The 19,544-nt window shown below is 50.5% G+C and overlaps 1 protein-coding gene across 5 annotated transcripts; it reads left to right on the top strand.

Moving 5' to 3' along the window:
* The first annotated feature begins 692 nt into the window (after positions 1-692).
* Positions 693-19,449, top strand: LRRC43 (leucine rich repeat containing 43). Of its 5 annotated transcripts, none has more exons than XM_045041092.1 (12): positions 693-829; positions 2,122-2,382; positions 3,377-3,487; positions 5,633-5,772; positions 7,935-8,173; positions 8,787-8,974; positions 9,572-9,810; positions 11,757-11,844; positions 11,975-12,130; positions 12,239-12,424; positions 12,752-12,785; positions 19,289-19,449. In XM_045041092.1, the coding sequence occupies exons 1-12, from the start codon at positions 737-739 to the stop codon at positions 19,414-19,416; spliced, it is 1,863 nt and encodes a 620-aa protein (XP_044897027.1). In that variant the 5' UTR covers positions 693-736; the 3' UTR covers positions 19,417-19,449. The 5 variants fall into 5 exon arrangements, with proteins under 5 accessions (XP_044897027.1, XP_023097146.2, XP_044897026.1 ...); XM_023241378.2 differs by having other exon boundaries at positions 11,703-11,844; XM_045041091.1 differs by lacking the exon at positions 19,289-19,449 and adding an exon at positions 14,919-16,011 and having other exon boundaries at positions 11,703-11,844.
* The last annotated feature ends 95 nt before the right edge of the window (positions 19,450-19,544 follow it).

The raw sequence follows: 19,544 nt of genomic DNA, 5'->3' as shown, positions 1-19,544 counted from the left end.
TTGCACTATGAATATCGTTGCATTGGGACTATACTAAAAATCACACAAGGTTGCACACTTTAAACAGGTGGATTTGGGGGTTCGTAAATTATAGCTCAGTAAAGATGTTGCATTTCCAAATTACAGGAACCAAATCATCCCATTTGTTTCTCAAACATGTGCCCGGGAGCCTTTATTGTTTGGGTAGCAGGCTAGATGCTGGATACTTAGGATGGAGAGATGATGTGCGAGCTTGCTTCCGTCTATAATGGGGTCTTGGTGCTAAAACGGTTATATATGTAGACAGTGATTTAAAACCCCGGACTCAGGGGTTAAAGCGATCCACATTGGAATCCACTGGTTTATCTTGAGACTGTTTGACCTTGGGCTCATTTCTCTTTCCTAGATCTGTCAAATGGGAACGATAATCAGCACTTTTCTCAGGTGGGAAGCGCCTGCTAGGAGCTACAGCAGTTACGGCCCCTGGTGGTGGTGGGAAGTGTACTATTGTCCCATTTTGCAGCTGCGGGCGCAAAAGGGTCAGAATCAAAAACCCAGGTCGTCCCCGCCTGAGTCAGGGTCTTGGTTTCCCGGCCGGGCGGGAAAAGTCCGCAGACCCCGGCTGGTCTTGGGTTCACCTGGAGCGCCTGCGTGCCGCGCGCCCCCGCCGGGAGGATCGCGCGCCCGGCCCCGGTGAGCGCGCACGTGTGTCCCGGCGGTTGCCTAGCAACCGGCCAGGCGAGGCGGCCGCGCGGGCATGGAGACGCCCGGCGGGACCGTGAGCGCCGCGGTCCGGGAGCACCTGAGGCAGTTGTGTCTTCGCGAGTTCCCGTGCGGCACCGGCAGCTGGGTGCGGGCGCCGGCGGGGGCGGCCGGAGGAGGGACGCGGGGATCTGCGGCGCCGAGGGGCCCGGGCCGCCGGCACAGGCTTTGGCGGATCCGGAGGAGCCTGAGGGGAGGTTTGGATCTTGGGCGTTTAGGGAGCGTCCTGAGCTGGGGTGGGGGCTGGGACGCCGCAGGGGCTGACGGGAGAGCTCCCACCCCCCGCCCCCCACCCCGCGGGCCTGACCCGCAGAGGAGGGCGGGACCCCGCCTAGACCTGAGCCCGGCGGGCTGACCGGGGGGTGGGGCTTCTCCGTTAGAAACACCAGGCTCCCTTTGAGGTGGAAAGATTTTGCCTGGGCCAAGAGCTTCTCAACCCTCAGGTGCCCCAGAGCGCAGAAGGCGTGGTCCTGAGCAGGTCGGGTTCTGCTGCCTCCAGAGGCCGGTGGGTCTGGGGGAGAAGCGGCCCCCTCCCTCCTCTCCTGGCTCCTTGTCTCGGAGGCCGGAAACTCTTCCCTTCTAAAGTTTCTCCCTGGGGTGCAAGTCGTGGCTCTTGCGGGCTGGAGCAGGTGCGTCTGCCCGCACCCCACCCCCATCAGCTAGTGCTCCTGGTGGGGATGAGGAGCAGGCCATTGAGAACCTGCAGCCCCCAGGATGTGCCCTGGAATATCTTGAGGGTCTGGAATGTTCCCCTCCTGCTTCCTGGGAAGCTGAGGCCCCCCCCCCACACTGGTAGGGGCTAAGGGGAGGTCTGTGTGCCCATTTTCATAGAGGAGAAAACCAAGGCACCAATCAAGGAACTAATGGATTTGTTTGTCTCCTCAACAAACACTGTTGAGTGTCTACTGTGCGAGGCGCTGTTGGGTTTCACCCATGTCTCCAGTTCTCCTGGGGGAAGGGCTGGGAGAAAGTCAGCTCTGGGACCCAACCTTTCCCCATCCGCTGTGGCCTCTAAATTCTGAATTCACCTTTTCAGCCACGGTACTTCTTCCTCGAAAGCCATTCTTTGGTTAATACATCCCCCAGATTGCCTTTTGCGCCTCTAGCTTTTAGTACATAAATCCTTCTTAACTGTTAGGTTGCTTTCACCTGCTTCTTCAGGGTTCCCAGCTTGAGTAAATTCCTAAAGGCAGGAATGCAGTTCTTTGTAGTTCTATCCATGGCTGATGATCAGTCGGAAGTATTGATTACTCACTGCTTAAACTTCTAAACTCTTGATCCCTGATGGTCCTATCTTACCATCTACTCTTTTTGGGGAGTCTCGAATCCTTGAGAGGGCTGAGTCACGAGTAGCGAACTTCTCCACCTCCACCGCTGCAGAATAAGTCACGTTTTCTTCCTCGAACTGGGCGAACATGGAGGGAGCTGATCCCCAGAGACGAGGAGGCCGTGAGCCCCGGGGAGGAGACGGTGGAGGCCCTGTTGGGCCTGGTCCGCAGCCCCCACTCCCCCTGGGCTCTGCTGGAGGGCTCCAGTGCAGAGGACCGTTTTCTGAGAGAACTGGCCATCCAGAATCCCCTGATGCTCAAGGACACCTTCTTCTACTCCTACTTCAGGTCCCTACGGGTGGTGGACAAGCAGGTGAGTGCCAGAAGTTGATGTCGAGGAGGCCATGCCCCTTAAAGAGCTTAGTGGTGAGACCTAGGTGGTGAGTAGAAGGAAGGATGGGGAGGTGGCTCGGACCTAATTAACTTCACCAGCGCCTCCACCTGCCGGGCCAGCTGCTCATTTGTTCCGTGTCTTCTTCCTTCTTCCTTCACCCCTGGGGAATCCAGGTGTGTTTTCTGCAGCTGACTTCTGACCTGGGGCTCCCGGGTCCTCGGAGAGACCTTTGAAGAGTCTGTGTCGGTTTTACTTAAACGGTGGGGGCCCGGGGTTGGGGAGGGTTGGCATGGTACTGTATTAATTTCTGTTACTGAGAAGCCTTCTTTGCCTCTACCGATAACAGAGCCCCAATCTGCAAACTCAGCCTCCCTACATTGGCTTCCCCTTTCCCAGAGAAACTGTGGATCTACACAGTACCAGGTGGGAGGGGCGGGAACAACTCCTGTCAGTTTTCCTGGGACTTTCGGGCATCAGCGCTGAAAGTGTCCCGGGAACGCCTCCATCCTGGGCACACTGGCACAGTCGCCAGGAAGGGCCCTGATGTCTTTGAGGCCACAGAGAACTGAAGGTTCACAGATAGGCCTCTGAACTTCCGGTCTGATCCTGCTGTGTGTAAACTAGTGATTCCTTAAGGCCTCAGGGGTAGACAGCACAGAACATGGGACCCCTGCCCTTGGGAGCACACAGTCCAGCTGGGGACACGGGACACTGGGCTGGTAGCTGTACAGCGCCTCCGGGGAGTGAGGCGGGGGCTGAGAGGTCACTGCGGAGGCGGAGCCCTGCGATCCTGGTGGAATGTGCAGGAGAGGCTGTAAGAGGGTCGGTAGGGGAGACGAAAGGGGTTGGGGTGTTCGAGGTGACTCCCTCAGGAGGTAAGTGGCCTCCTGTCGGTGGCCTCCCGTGGACCCTGTTTCTGCTCCAAAGCTGCCTCACCCGCAAGAGCTCTCAACTTCCTTTCCTTCCCTTCCAGGTGAGCCTGGTGGATAAAGACCTCCTGAAATTTCTAAATCTTGAAGAGTTGGTACTGAGTGCTAATCAAATCCAGGAGATCGATGCTGTCAATCTGCCCCCAACTCTCAAGGTAAAAGAGCTCAGACTCCATTTAGGGTCTTCGAGTTGGCTCTGCCCAGAGGCCCTGCCCCTGCCCTCCCCACAGAAGGTTTGGCCAGTGTGGCTGGATGCCAAGGACCAGCCCCAGGCTTTGGAGAGGGAGGCCAGGTTCCGAAAAAGTAGAATCTCCATAGGACCCTGCAGTTCCGTGTCTGGGTGTATGCCCCAGAGAAGTGAAGGCAGGGACTGAGATTCTTGCTGGCCCGTGTTCATGGCAGCACTCCTCACGACAGCTGAAAGGTGGAGACAACCCAGATGTCCACCAGCCGAGAAAGGGCAAACAAAATGTGGTCCCTCCATGTGGTGGGATATTCTTCAGTCATAAACAGGAACGATTCGTGCTGGGACATGGACGAACCTTGAACACGTGATGCTGAGTACAAGAGTCCCGACACGAGAGGTCACATGTTAGCTGATTCCGCTTGCATGAAATATCTAGAAGAGGCAATTCCACAGAGACAGGGAGTAGATTAGCGGTTACTGGGGCAGGGGTGAGGGCGATGTGGAGTTGTTGCTTAATGGGGTACAGTCTGTCTGGGGTGATGAAAAATTTCAGAAGTAGGTAGCAGTGACAGCTGCACTACAGTGTGAGTGAACTTAATGCCACTGAATTGTACACTTAAAAGTAGGTAAAATGGGGGCGCCTGGGTGGCTCAGTCGTTTGAGCCTCCTGACTCTTGATTTCAGCTCAGGTCATGATCCCAGGGTTGAGGGATCTAGCCCCGTGTTGGGCTCCATGCTGAACTTGGAGCCTGCTGAAGATTCTCTCTCTCTCTCTCTCTCTCTCTCTCTCTCTCTCTCTCTCTCTCTCCCCCCCCCCTCTCCCTCCCTCTCCCTCTCCCTCTATCCCTCCCCCCACCCCCTCCCCTGCTCATGTGCACAGTCTCTAAAATAAAAAAATAAAAAAGAAAAATAGGTAACATGACAAATGATATATATTTTGCCACCATAAAAATAATCATTTGAAAAGAAACTAGGAGCACCAGAATGGCTCAGTCAGTTAAACGTCCAACTCTTGATTTTGTCTCAGGTCATGATCTCACAGTCATGAGATCAAGCTCCCCATCAGTCTGGGCGCTAAGCGTGGAGCCTGCTCAAGATTCTCTCTCCCTCTCTCTCTGCCCCTCCCGAGGTCATGCACAGGTCATGCTCTCTAAATAAATACATACATACATACATACATACATACATACATACATACATACTATTCCAGGCTTAAGTTTTTATTTTTGTTTACTTTGAGATAGAGAATGAGCAGGGGAGGGGCAGAGAGAGAGGGAAACAGAATCCCAAGTGGGCTCTGTGCTGTCAGTGCAGAGCCCGATGCGGGGCTTGAACTCACAAACTGTGAGATCATGACCTGAGCTGAAACCGAGTTGGATGCTTAGCTGACTGAGCCACCCAGGTTCCCCCAAATGCTCTCCATTTTGAATTAAATGTGGAAATTAGTAGATGTAGTGGCAAAAAGGACTCAGAAATATGGCTCAGTGCCAGGCTTCGGAAGAACCCAGGTGAGACCTTGGAGCAGAAGTGCAAGAATGCTCCGCTCTCCTCAAGTCCATCCCTTACTCCAGCCAGGGGCCCTTTAGCTTTCTCAGTGACATGTTGCTGTGGGTTGAGCAATTGCCAAAATGCTGTGTTACCCCCCGTCCTGTGCCAAATTTTAAAGTTTTCTTCACAAAAGGAAAAGAAAGTTTCCAACACCTGCTATAGAAATACTATTCCATATTAAAAAAAAAATTAATGTTTATTTATTTTTGAGAGAGCACAAGAGGGGGAGGGGCAGAGAGAGAGGGAGACACAGAATCCAAAGCAGGCTCCAGGCTCTGAGCTGTCAGCACAGAGCCCCACGCGGGGCTGGAACTCCGTAACCGTGAGATCATGACCTGAGCTGAAGTCGGACGCTCAACGGACTCAGCCACCAGGTGCCCCTTTTTTTCCCCTATTTTAAAGTGAGTCCGGATGGACACCGGGTGGCCTGGCTTGAATGCTTCACGGTCCTCCCCGTTTCTCAGGGAGGAGGGAGGGAGGAGGAGGGACAGCGGGAGGGAGGGAGAAGGGAAGGAAGGATGGAGGGACTGGGGCTCACAGGCAGCATTCTTTCTGCCTTTCTCAGGTGCTGGAGCTCTATGGCAACGAGATCCGCAGCATGGAGTGTCTGTGCACTGCCCCGCCCCCGCGACTCCAGCACTTGGGGTTGGGTCACAACAAGCTTCTGGGCCCCCTGGAAAGTCTCTATGTCACCTTCAACCACTGGTAACTCCAGAGTCCCAGACAGAGAGAGAGAGAGAGAGAGAGAAGGGCTTAGTGTTAGGTTTGGATGATTGCACCCTGGTGCCTTGATGGACTCTGCTTTGCTCTCTTTTCTTTTTTTTTTTTTTCTTCCGTTCCCTTCCCCCTCCCCTCCCCTCCCCTCCCCTCCCCTCCCCTCCCCTCCCCTCCCCTCCCCTCCCCTTCCCTTTTTAGCTTTGCTCTTTTATTTTCTTTTTTAACTTTGCTCTTTTCTATAATAACTGCTGGTTGGCTGCCAGCTCCAGTCCTAGGATTTATTTCTCTAACTAAATAAGCAAACATTTCCACCGAAGCCCAGGGAAGGATTACAAATAGCAGGAAGCAAAAGCAAACCTTTTGCTATGATGCTTTTAGAGCAGGGTTTCTTGACTTGGGCACTGCCGGCACTGGAGTGGGAACCTGTCGGTGGTGGGGCTGTCTTGCGCACACAGGAAGTTGAGCGGCACCCCTGGCCTCCACCCACTAGATGCCAGTAGCACCCCTGCCCCAGTTGTAACCACCAAAGTGTTTGTAGATAGTGCCCAGTGCGTGCCGTGCAAAATCGCCCCCAGCTGCCCTACAGACCACTCCTGCTGTGACTTGTCTCCTTGGGGAGTGAGCGGTGGGAGACAAAACCCTGGGTCTGAGGACTATGTGGGGACCCGAGGCGACCTGTGAAAGGCCGTCCGAGGAAGCTTTCGGGGTGTGCTGTGAGGATTCCCAGGGTTTCAGCATCCTGGGCAGCCATGGGCTTAGGTTCACAGCCCGGAAGGGGCAAAGGACATAGGCCAGCATCACTTCCCTGCTTTTCTAGGTAACCTGGAGAAGGATCTCAGGTGGCCCAACTGTACGTGCTCTTGGAACGTGCCCGACTCTGGCCATAGTTTCCTTCTTCCTCCTCTTTCTCCCACTCTTGCCAAGCTCTCTCTACACAGTCTTGGCCGCGTGCGCTTCTGCACTCTTTCTTCCACTGACGGCGGCCGCCAGGGGGGAGGCGTACACGTTAGACTTCTGTGATGGCTGATTTCAGACCGTGGACAGGGTACCGGGTGTTCTGATTTTTTTAATTTGGAAAACGTATTTATTCTAAACGTAGGTAACCTGCTTAATGCCAAGTGTGGCTTTCATAAAAACGTGTACGTGAAACCTTTGATTTTCACTGCTTTGAAATTAAAAGGAGGGCCCCCATTTCGTGGACCGATTTTGCTGATGTGTTCTCAGTCTTCTTGAAGAAGGCTGACACGGGATACGGTCCGTGTGCTGGCCCCATGAAATGTTCTTGGGGATTTCCTGTTGACCGGCTAGCCAACATCACGGGCGGCACAGGCTGCAAAAGGAGAGCAGAAGGGGAGGGGACATGGCTGAGCTCGGTCAGCTGGAGGCCCGGGGTACAACAGAGTGCTGATGAAGCGCCCCTCGCGCTTCCCTCGCGGCTGCTCTCAGAGCTGAAACCAGTTTGCTTTCTAGCGTGCGCATTGGGGAACCACCCCTGGCCCCTGTGTGGCCCTCTTCTCCAGACTGGCATGGAGGGTGCCTCCTTTGTCCTCACCGGCATGTTCTTCACTCTTGTGCCCCAAGAAAGGAATCACGTGGCTTCCTATGACCGTGAGCCAGCCGGGCTTTGGAAGGCATCCTCCAGCTTCTAAACCCCTCAAGTTTCAGGCACCCTCATCCCAGATCCCCATATCCGCCTCCCCCTCTTACCCCAACTCACCACCCCTCCCCATGAGGCTTCCATCTGTCTTCCTTGCCAGTCTGTCCGTCTTTGTTGAGAACCTTCTAGTGGCACAACACTGTGTCAGGATGTATGGGAGGGACCAAGAAGAAAAGACCGGTGTAAATGGAAGTCAGTGGAGGCAGGATGTGACAAGGGCCATCTCTGTGTCGCAGCGAGGATGGCAGTGTCGTGGGGGGGGGGGCAGTAGAACCAAGAAGCGCTTCCCAACAGGGTGGCTAACTTGAGTCAAGGGTGCCTGACTTGGGAGTCAAGGGTGGGCTGAAATTCCTAACCTGCCCTCAGCACAGGCCTTCTGTCTGTTCTGGACGTGGGGTGCCGGCGGGTGTTGAGCAGGGCAGGCCGGGCACACGTCCCCATCCCTTTGCTCACCCTGCCTCTGGACCCCCGGATGGTCCTGCTTCCCTTCTAGGCCCAACCTCGTCTCTCTGGACCTGAGCTTCAACGACCTGACAGACCTGCAGGGCATGATAGCCAGCCTCAGCACCCTCCGCCGCCTGAGGCTGCTGGTGCTGCAGGGGAACCCGCTGGCCCTGCTGCCCTACTACCGAGGCTTCACCATCGACAGCCTGTCCCAGCTCTGCGTGCTGGACGACATCACCGTGTCTCCCAGCGAGAAGCATCAGTTCCGGGGGCTCGGCCGCAGTGGGGGTGAGGGAGCTGATGTGCCCAGTGGGGAGGGGCCGGCATCTGACACCTCGAGCCTCTGCTGCCTGTCCACCATCGAACTAGCGGTCTGTCCCTGCAGCTCCCCAGTTGACCCACACCCTAATCAGGCGTAGCTCACCTTCTCGGTCAGAGTTCTGTCCCAGACTTTTGATGCCTGTGATTGGGATTTGGGGACAGAAGCAGTAAGGAGGCAAACAGGAAACATTCTTTAAATCAACTTCTTTACTTTTGTGGCGGTTTGAGATCACCCCCTTGTGGCCCATGCCACAAGCTGCATCAGAGATTGCTCAAGGTCAAGATGGTGATAATAGCTATGCCTACTGTGAGCCAGGCTGGTGCTAAGATCACATGTACTCTTCATCTGTAACCATCCTGTAAAGCAGCCACTACCGTTCCCATTATACAGACCCAGAAAACAAGGCTTAAGAGGGGTGTCTTACCAAAAAGGGACTTACCCCCAAACAGCTGTTGGAACTTGGCAGAACTGGGATTTGAACCCAAGTCTGCAAACTCTGAGGCTCCCCACTGAGTGGAGAGAACGCAAGAATCCAGCTCCCCTGCCGTCCCCCTCACTCCTACCCATTCTCCCTTGCAGACCTCTTGGCACGTCAGGCACAGCTCGTGGTGACCATTGGAAATGTCAAAGGGGTTCAGGACACCTCTGTCTTAGACCCGGAACCAGGGCCCCAAGGCCCTTTTATCACTTACAGCTACTATGTGACCTACGATTTTGTAGAAGAGGAAGAAGGAGAAGGAAGTGAATATGGTGGTGTCCTGGCAGAGGTGTGTGATCCGGGGGCTCTTGCCCCCTCCCCCCCGGAACTGGGGGTGGGGGGGGGGGAGGGAGGGCTGGGCTGCACTGGGGTCCGCAGGGTGTCCTGCGCAGGCAGAACAGCTTCTCAGCTTCTTGGGGCCCAGGAAACCCCTTCACAGGGAGCTTTCTGATTCACACCCTCCTCCGAGAAGGGAAGAGGCTCGTTCAGCCCCTTTCTTGAACCCCCTCCTTTCTTTCACCTCCTTCCTTTGCCCTTGAATATGAGCAAACGGCCTCACAAGGAAACAGCGTTTACAACCAGGTTGGTTGCTCCCCGCGGCATGTTTCTCCCCTACTCCATCATCCTTCCCTTCGGAAGCAGACCTCAGGGTGTCATTCGGCCAGGAGCAACGGAGGACACCCCAGCTTCTGCAGAAATTGTTACTGTTCTTACCCCTAAGGCAGTTCTCTGAGAAGGGGCATTAAGAAAACCCTTCCTGCCCCAGTCTGTGTTCGCTGGCTCCGCAAGTTCACCGTGGTGCGGACACCTGTTCACGCGCACGCGCGCTGCGCGCCCTGAGAACCCTGAACACCGCGGCCGGGCGGGTGTGTGGTCTCTCCCGCAGATCGTCATGCCCTCGCCCAGCGCCGAACAGCTGGCCGAGGACATTCCGGAGGACGTTCCCGAAGAGGTCTTCGAAGAGCACGAGGACTCTGCGGAGTCCGGGCTGTCCTCCCAGTCGGGAGAGCGCGAGGATTCGCTCGTGTCGGGCGGGTCGGCGCCCTTGCCCGGGGTGGCCGACTCCGCGGAAGAGCTGGCCAAGCTGCGGCCGCGAAGAGACCCCCGGCTCTGCCCCTCCCCAGGGTAAGGACGGAGCCGCTGCCCTGCGGGAGCCCCTTCCTCGTCCAACAGCAGGGCACCCCCCCCCCCCCCCCCGCCGACCCTGCCCCCCGCCTCCGGGCCGCGCGGGACGGGCCGAGGCTGCGCTCGGCTGTGCAGGTGCGGCCGCGTCGGTGTCCTGCACTCCGAGCCCTACCCCCCCCCCCCCCCCCGCGCTTCCTTCCCTCCGCCCGGGAGGGCTGCATCGCCTTTCCGCCGCCAGGTGTCCCGTCGCCAGGTGTTGCGCACGGGCATTTCTTAGTCACCCGAGAGGACAGCACTTTCCGTTTTAGCCCTCAGAGTTGAGAGTCTTTTCAGTTTAACTTCTTGGTACGTGGAACGTATCCTGGCATCCGACCCCTGGTGTGGATCTTGCAGCCTGAGCAGCAGGCTCTTCCGTACCCTCCTAGGGCCCCTCTGGCCTCACAGCCCCCACAGGTGTTGTCTTATCTGATGAAGAACCTTTTGATGAAGAATTTTTAGGGTCACTTCTCATTAGGTATTGAAGCTCTATTAACTGATTTTTGTAACTAATTTCAAAACATTGAGCCTGATTTGGGTTTATTTAATAATAATAATAATTACTATTATTATTATGCCACCATGGGCTTGAACTAAGACCTGAGCTGAGATCAAGAGTGAGACGCTTAACCGAATGAGCCACCCAGACGCCCCTGGGTTTATTTTTTACAAATTCAACTGAGGGTAAATGATAAGGTTTGTGGAGAATATGGAAAAGCTGCAGTGGCCCATCCACTTGTGCTGTGTTCCCTCAGGTGACAGAACCAGGCAAGCGGCCATCCCCGCTGCCAGAGAGAAGGTGGGGGACAACCAGCCACCCCCCGTGCCAGGCTCCTCAGTCAACCACAGCCGACGACTTTGTGGTTCTTGGTGGTGTTGAGTTTTTGAAAACATAAACAAAAAGCCGCAAATAATTCTGCTTTAAAAATATGTAAATTAGAAAAATATGTACATGAGAAAATAAGTTTCTTCTTCTGCATCCATCTAACCTATCCTATAGAATGAATTACTCTTTTTCTTCTTCTTCTTTTTTTAAGTAGGCTCTATGCCCATCATGGGGCTTGAAGTCAGGAACCCAAGATCAAGAGTCACAGGCCTTACTGACTGAGCCAGCCAGGCCCCGGAGTGAATTACTCTTTATTATTATCTGAGAGAGAGAGCAGGAGAGGGACAGAGGGAGACAGAGAGAGAAAGAGACTCTTAAGCGGGCTCCACACTCAACATGGAGCCCAATGTGGGGCTCGATCCCATGACCGTGGGATCATGACCTGAGCCAAAACCAAAAGTTGGACACTCAACCCACTGAGCCACCCAGGTGCCCCCAGAATGAGTTATTCTTAATAGTTTTGTGCACGTAGTTCCCTATTTTTTTCTTATACAGTCATATATATAAACATATATAGTCATATCTTTTTTATTAAAAAAAAATAGACTTCTGTATATCAATTTGAAATTTGCTGATTTTCCATGTGGCTGTGGACATACAGATCTGTTCTACCATTAAAAAAAAAATAAACGATTGAGGTGTAACACACACATTGAGAAATATCCACTTTACAGCCAAATGATGAGGACACCCAGGTAGCCACTGCCCTTGACAAGTAACAACATACCAGGACCTCGGAAGACTCCTTAGGTCCCTGCCTCCTCCCCAAGGGTCACGGTCAACTCAACTAACACCATTAACTAGTTTGCCTCTCTTTGACCTTGATCTAAATGCATCGGGCAGTAATCCTTTGTGTCTGGCCTCATCTCCTGCTGTGCACATGTGTGCACATCTTCTCAAAGGCCTGGTCCTGGTACCCGGCCACAGCCTCCCGGGTGATGGGACCCCTGTCTTCATCCCCCTCCCCAAGGACCGTTCTCTTCAGCACTGTCCGCAAGCCCTGGACTGATGTCATCCCCTGCAGCTACGAGATGCAGCACACACTCAAGGACCTGGTGCCACTCAAGGCTTTCCTGCTGGCGGGAACCACCGTGACCATCGTGGAGGAGAAGGTGGGTGGCCGGGATCCCCCTTTTCCTGTCTCCCGGTCTTCTGTCGTGGGGCCCCGCTCCCTTGTCGGCAAGGTCCCAGCCAGCCCCAGGCTGGCCTGTGTTCACTCGTGGCCGCCTCGCCGTCCCCTAGATTCTCTCTTGGCCTGCGGTGCTGCCTCCTGTTGACGTCCCATTGCCTGCCAAGAAAGGAAAAGGGGAGAAGGACAAGAAGGGGAAGAAGGAGAAAGACAAGAAGGGAAAAGACGGGATGGACACGGCAGGGAAAAGGGAGAAAGAGGTGGCAAAGGTACTGGCCGGGCTGCCAGGTGCCCCGAGGTGGTGGTGGTGGCGGCTGTGGGCACTCTGGGCACTGTCCCTGCTGGCCCCCGTCCACTCTCCTGACCTCTCTCCACAGGAACAGAAAGGATCCAAGAAGAAAGAGCTTCCTAAGGAGCTCCGCCAGGACCCGCCCATCCTGCGGGTGCTGGGCAGTGGCTTGGTGGTCCTGGAGCCCCTGCTGGCGGGGGAGCCACTTGTGTCCGAAGTGTGCAACTTTGGGGTGATCCGCACTTTGGAAACTGACAGGCTGACGTCCCTCAGGGTACAGTAGGGCCTCTGTCACACCCCTCCCCATCAAACCAGTGCTGGGCAGGGAAGGGTTATGGGGGGGGGCATCTCTGAGCCTCCCAACCTCCTCCGGAAGCCCCCGTGCTGGCAGGGCCCTGGGGCGCCTGGGGAGGAGGAAGGCCTCTCCTTAGGCCATGTGGCGGTGCCCAGCTTCCAGCCCTCTGGGTTACTGGCTCCTCGGGCAGCCTTCTCAGGTGTGGGGAGCCAGGTTAGAGCTGCCCTGCCTTCCTATAGGACAGCACCCCTTCCCCGGTGCCCACCAAGTCCAGTAAGCATCTCTTGTTGTGGTTCTTCCTCTCAGGATTCAAAGAACAAGAACAAGAGAGCTAAAAAAGGTAAGAATTAACGGTGGTAACTGAGAGCAGGGAGTGTTTATTGAGGACCTCAGTCTATTCAGGTTGCTATAACAGAACACCACAGCCCAGGAGGCTTATAGACAGCACACATTTCTTTCCTGCAGTCGTGGAGACTGCAAACTCTAAGACCAAGGTGCCAGCATTGTTAGGTGAGGGCCCTCTTCCTGGGTCTTAGCCAGCACCTTCTTGCCATGTCTTCACATGGTAGAAAGGGTGAGCGAGCTCCCTGGAGCTTCCTTTGTAAGGACGCTAATCCCATTCCTGAGGCTCTACCCTCATGAGCTCCCAAGGCCCCGTCTCCTAATACCATCACTTTGGGGGTTAGAATTTCAACATGTGAATTCTGCAGGGACACAAACATTCAGACTTAACAGGACCTGGGGAAGGATCAGCCTGATTTGGGACCAAAGAAATGGAAGAATGGAGAACTGTATCTTCTGGCCAGTGGGAAGGCCATGCCCGCTCTGAGGACCAAACCCTACATCTTTCTTGCATCTCTGAGAAAAGAGCAGCCTGCTGTGGGTTATGTGAAGGGCAGGAGAGGCAATTTGGGGTAGGAGCCAGGATGAGGTGGGATAGGGGACTGAAGTTGGGACTGGCCCAACATCCTTCTGGCTCAGCAGTCGTCCGGCCCTCTTTGCCCATTGAGGAGCCTGGACTTGCTCTATGAGCAAGGGGCAGTCACTGAAGTGTCTGAAATAGGTAAGCTTTAGATTTGAGTTTTAGAAAGAACCGGCTGGCTTGGAAGGAGCGCTAGGAGGCAGGGGACCAGCTGGGAGGCTACTGCGAGGTGCAAGGAGATGTAGGATGAGGTCAGAGCAGCACTAGTCCCAACAGCTAAGAAGTGGAAACAGCCCAGTGTCCACCCGCGGAGGAGTGCCTGAAGAGGACACGGGTATCCATGCATCGGATCACCCAGCAAAAAAGAATGAAGCGCCACGTGTGTACAACGTGGAGGAACCTTGAAAACGGGATGCAGAGTGAAAGAAGCCAGATGCCAAAGGCCATGTACTGTATAATTCCACTTGTGTGAAATGCCCAGGACAGGTGAATCCATAGAGACAGAAAATAGATCAGTGGTTGTGGGGGTTGGGGGTGGGGAGTGACTGCTAATGGGTACTGGGTTTCCATTTGGGGGATGAGATGTTCTGGAATTAGATAATGGTGATGATTCTACAACACTGTGAATATACTAAAAGCGACAGAAGAAGCATACATTTAAAAATAGTTAAAATGTTGAATATTAAGAGAATTTTATCTCAATGAAAAAAAAATCACCTAAAAACAAAACAAAACAAAACAAAACCCTGTAAAAGGCAAGAAGTGCTAAGTCATTTCCCGACTTGGAAATGGGCAGCAGAGATGGTGTGGAGAAGACAGGTGTGAGTTACCGTGGGGCCGGGGGTGGACAGGAGAGACTCGGGCCCAGGGCCTGTGAAGCTGAAGTGTGTGGAGCATCTAAGAAGCCTTTCCCTCACCCGCCCATTGTCACCCGGGGTACTCTCCATCTCCTTTGCCACCACGCTAGACAATCACAATTGCCACCTTGCTGCACCTCCTTCCTCCCACTATGTGGCCAGTCTGTCGGCACCCCCACAGCAGCCGGGACGATTTTGTTTGCAGATCTGGTTGTGTCACTCTACTGCTGGAAATTCTTCCATGACTTCCTGCTGGCTCATCACAAAATCCGAATGTCCATGTTCTATAAGCTCTTCCCCCCCACCCCCAAGAGTTCTGCCTAGAATACTCCATTTGCACTTGCCACTCTTTTTACTCAGCTACTTGTTTTGCCAGATCTCAGCCTCAGTTGCCTTCTTCAGGGGAGTTGATCCCTGGATTAGTGTGGGCTTCCTTGTTCTCTTCAGGGTATCCTGTTTTCATCCTTGGTACTCAGCGCCATGCTAACTATAGAGATATGAATATGTGTCCTGGTTTCCCTTTTATCTTGTCCACTACACTGAAACTACAAGAGAGTGGGGGCTATGCCTGCATTCTTTAAAGTCAGACAGTCCCCAGCCCCCAGCATAGTAGGCCATTGACATTGAATGAATGAATGAATCAGCTTATAGGTAGTATTTAAAGTCATGAAAATATGTGTGCTTATGTTGACAGAGAAGAGGATTGAGCACAGTGCCCTGGGGAACACTACAAATTTTGAGCAGGAAGGGACAGCAAGACTTGAACGATCAAATTTAAACATGTACTAAAGCAAAACTCAAAGATATTGAAAGGAACACAAAAATAGTACCCAAGGTAAAATTTATGTCTTCCATCCAATAGAAAAACTACCAGGCATTAAAAGCAAGAGCAAGAAAATTTAATATATAATGAGAATTTATTGTTCATAATTGACTCAGAAATGACATATGTTAGAATTAGTAGACAAGGACATTAAAGAAGTTATAATTATATTCCATATATCTAAGAAGCTAAAGGAAAGATTGGTGGTGGTATGTAGCAATATGGAAGATAAACTAAACTTTTAGAGATGAACACTACCATGTTACATTAAAAATACATTCAGTGGGATTAGTGGCATATTAGACAATTCAGAAAAAAAAAAAGATTAGTAAACTGGAAGCAGTAGAAACTATCCACAATTAAACTCAGAAAAATGGTTGGAAAAAAATGAATAGAGCATCAGTGAATTTTCAGACAAATTCAAAGGAACTGATGTCCATGTAGTTGGAGTCCCCAAAGGAGAGTGAGGAGGGCAGAAAGACTATCTAAAGAAATAACTGCTGAAACACTTCCTCCAAATTAGATGGAAAATATCAATATACCAATCCAAAAAGTTAAGTGAACTGTAAACACAAGAAGCATAAAGAAAACAAAACCAAGCTAGATAATAATAAAACTGCTAAAAGTTGGTGATAAAGACACATTATGTACAGAAGAACAAAGATAAAGATGACATCAGATTTGTCATCAGGAAAATGTCAAATAGAAGACAGTGGAGGAAGTCTCAAAGAAAAACATCAACTTAAAATTTTTTACCCAACAAAACTATCTTCCAAAAGGCGAAGTGAACACTTTTCTAGACAAATGCTGAAAGAATGCATCACCAGCATACATGTACTATAAGAAAAGTTAAAAGTAGTTCTTTAAGGAGAAGAAAATACTAGATGGATCTGGATCTGTACAAAGAAATCGAGAGCATTGAAAATGGTAATTGTAAGTAAATATAGACTCCTTTCTTATTTAAGTATGTTTAAATTATAGTCAATTGTTTAATGAAAAATGTATGTGTGTGTGTGTGTGTGTGTGTGTGTGTGTGTATATATATATATATATATATATATATATATATATATAACCAATAGAATGTACAATAATAGCAAAAAGGCTAGAAGTGGGAGTAAGGAAAGAAATGGAAGTGTATCATTGTAAGGTTCCTATTTCTATGTGAAGTGGTATAATATCACTTGAAGCCAACAAAGGAGTAAAAAGAGGGATCATAAAGATAGTTATTCTTAAAGAATGAAACAAAAAGAAACAGAGGACATGTGAGTTAATAGAAAACAAATAAGATGGTAGACTTAAATGTAATCATATCAATAATCGCATTAAATGTAAATGGTCTAAACACCCAATTAAAAGGCAGAGATGATCAAATTGGATAAAAAAGATGCAACCATATGCTACCTACCCAAAACCCACTTTAAATATAAAGATACAAAAATATTAAAAGGATGGAGAAAGATAGTCTTGCTAACGCTAATAAAAAAACAGGAGCAACTATTAATATCAGACATAATGGACTTCAGAGAAAGACTATTACCAGGGGTAAAGAGGGTTATTTTGTAATAATAAAGGAGTCAGGAGGATGTAACAATCCTAAGTATGCAGCTAATAATTGAGCTTGAAAATATATGAAACAAAAACTGATAGAACTACAAGGAGCAATAGACAAATCCAAGATTATATTCGGAGATTTCAATACACCTCCCTAAGTAATTGATAGAACAAATAGAAAATCATTAAAAATGTAGGAGACCTGAATCACACTGCCAATCAACTTGACATAACTGACATCTGTAGAATACCCCACCGAACAACGTGAGAATACACTTTCTTTAAGTGCACACAGAACGGAGATATTCCATAATCTGGGCTATTAATAAAGTCTCAATAAGTTTAAAACAATTCAAGACATACAAAGTATCCTATCCTCTATGACTACAGGGGAATTAAATTAGAAATCAGTAAAAGAAGTATGTAAGATCTCTCAATTGTTTGAAACTAAATTACACACTTTTTAAAAATCTTTTTTAAATGTTTATTTTTTTGAGAGACAGAGTGCAAGTGGGGGAGGGGCAGAGAAAGAGAGAGGGGGAAAGACAGACACAGAATTTGAAGTAGTCTCCAAGCTCTGAGCTGTCAGCACAGAAGTCGGACGCTCAACCAACTGAGCCATCCAGGCGCCCCTAAGTAATGCACTTTTTTTTTTAATTTTTTTTTAAACGTTTATTTATTTTTGAGACAGGGTCAGAGAGAGGGAGACACAGAATCTGAAACAGGCTCCAGGCTCCGAGCTGTCAGCACAGAGCCCGACGCGGGGCTCCAACTCCAACTCACGGACCGCGAGATCATGACCTGAGCCGAAGTCGGGGGCTTAACCGACTGAGCCACCCAGGCGCCCCAGTAACGCACTTCTAAATAACCTATCAAAGAAGAAATCAAAAAGGAAATTAGAATATATTTTGAACGGAATGAAAATGAAAAGATAAAATATCAAAATTAATAGAATATAACTAAAACAGTATTTATAGAGAAATCTATAGCACTGCATAGCTATAATTAGAAAAGCTTCTAAAACTATTGAGTTTAACAGGTTGCATGATACAGGATCAGTATTCAAAAATTAATTGTATTTCCATATACTAGCAATACACAATTAGATACTGAAATTTAAAAATACCATTTACAATGCCATTGAAAAATATGAAATAGGGATAAATCTAAGGATGTGGAAGTTCTATACACTGAAAACTACAAAATGTTGCTGAGAGAAATCAAAGACTTAAATGGATAAATATGTACATGGATAGGGAGATTCAGGATTGTTAAGATGTTGGTTTTCCTCAGATCTATGATTCAACCTGATAGCAATCATAATTCTGGGGGGATTTTTTTTTTTTTGGTAGAAATCAGCAAGCTGATTCTAAAATTAATATGGAAATTCAAAGGATGTAGAATAGCCAAAACAGCTTTGAAAAAGAACAAAGAGGGACACCTGGGTGGCTCAGTTGGTTAGCGTTAGACTCCGGGCTCAGGTCATGATCTCACAGTCTGTAGGTTCCAGCCCTGCATAGGGCTCTGTGCTGACAGCTGGGAGCCAGGAGCCTGCTTTGGATTCTGTGTCTCCCTCACTCTGCTCTTGCCCGCTTGTGCTGTCTCTCAAAAATAAACATTGAAAAAAAAATTTTTTTTAAGAAAAAGAACAAAGGATGTACACTGCCAGACTTAAGGGCCCATACAAATATGGACAATGGGGATGATTTATAATCAAGCTACGGGGTCAAGATGGTCTTAATTTTCTTTTACTCTTTTGCAAATTTCTTTATTATCTGGCTTAATTGAGGATAGTTGCATTTGAATAGCTGCTCCTGCAGCCCCTAATCTCTTGTGATGTGTTGCTGTGATTGTAGTGTATGAAGAAAATCCAGTCTCACATGGGCATGAAACTGGAAAAGAAGGGGCTATTTTCATAGGCTTTCAAATAACTGATACCTTTCTTAGATATTATGTCAAAATTTGACAACTAGTAGGTTTTTAAAGGCTGTTACAGTGTGAATACTGAATCTATCGTTTTTGCATAGTTACCTTAAAATCCATTAGTCTACACTTTTTTTTCACATTGCATTTTGAAGGGCTATCTTGCCCCTGCACAATCTGTGACGTCAGACATCGGTTATTTGTGAAATACTGGTTCACAGAGTTATGCAGATCTTCCAACCGTTGACACGTTTCATTATACATTATCCAAAAATCATATTCTTCATCAGCACCCATATGATTAGAAAAGTCTTGGAGTGTTGGGAAACTGTTAAGTTCACGGTGGCAGATGCGATGTTCCAAAATTCTAATTTCTACTCGAAAGCTCAAATGTCATAAATGTATCAAAATGCTTTCTGTTGTTTTCCCCGCAATGCCAGGCTTCCTTCGTTTGCTTTTTAGCAAACATCTACCAAATATCCGCGTCCGAATAACCATGGTTTGTCGGTGTTCTTTCAAGAGAAACCGGTGTTCCCAGACACGTGGCTAGTTCATCTCGCAGCTCCAACAGCTGAGCCTGGTTAAACGATCTGATGAGGGGTGACTGAAGTGTGTTCCTTACTACGCTGACAACGAAGCCGCGCTCCCCCTGGCTCGGAGGGCAGCTCTGCGTTTCGGGGATGCGGAACGAGCCCGTCCAGGACGGCCGAGAAGCAGCCCGCACGCCCCTCGGGACTCACAGACCCGCGTTTTTATTTCCTCAGAAAAGACCAAACCTGCGGCTGCAGTGTACGACGGCGACTACCAGCCCCAGCCCTTGACCGTGGAGGTGCAGATCCAGCTGAACCAGTGCCGCACGGCCGAGGAGGCGCTCCGGGAGTTCGCCCTGTAGGGCGCGGGATTAAAGGCTGTTCTGACCACCGCAGCTCCGCGTCCGTGCGGCCGCCGCGCCCGGGAGCGGGGGGTGGGCCGGGGCGGCCTCCGCGTCCGCAGGTGTGCGGCGGGTGCGCGGAGCCCGGA

Source organism: Felis catus, chromosome D3 (genome assembly GCF_018350175.1).
Source record: "Felis catus isolate Fca126 chromosome D3, F.catus_Fca126_mat1.0, whole genome shotgun sequence".
Taxonomy (NCBI): domain Eukaryota; kingdom Metazoa; phylum Chordata; class Mammalia; order Carnivora; family Felidae; genus Felis; species Felis catus.
Note: the sequence above shows the minus strand (reverse complement) of the source record. Positions and strands in the feature narration are given on the sequence as shown.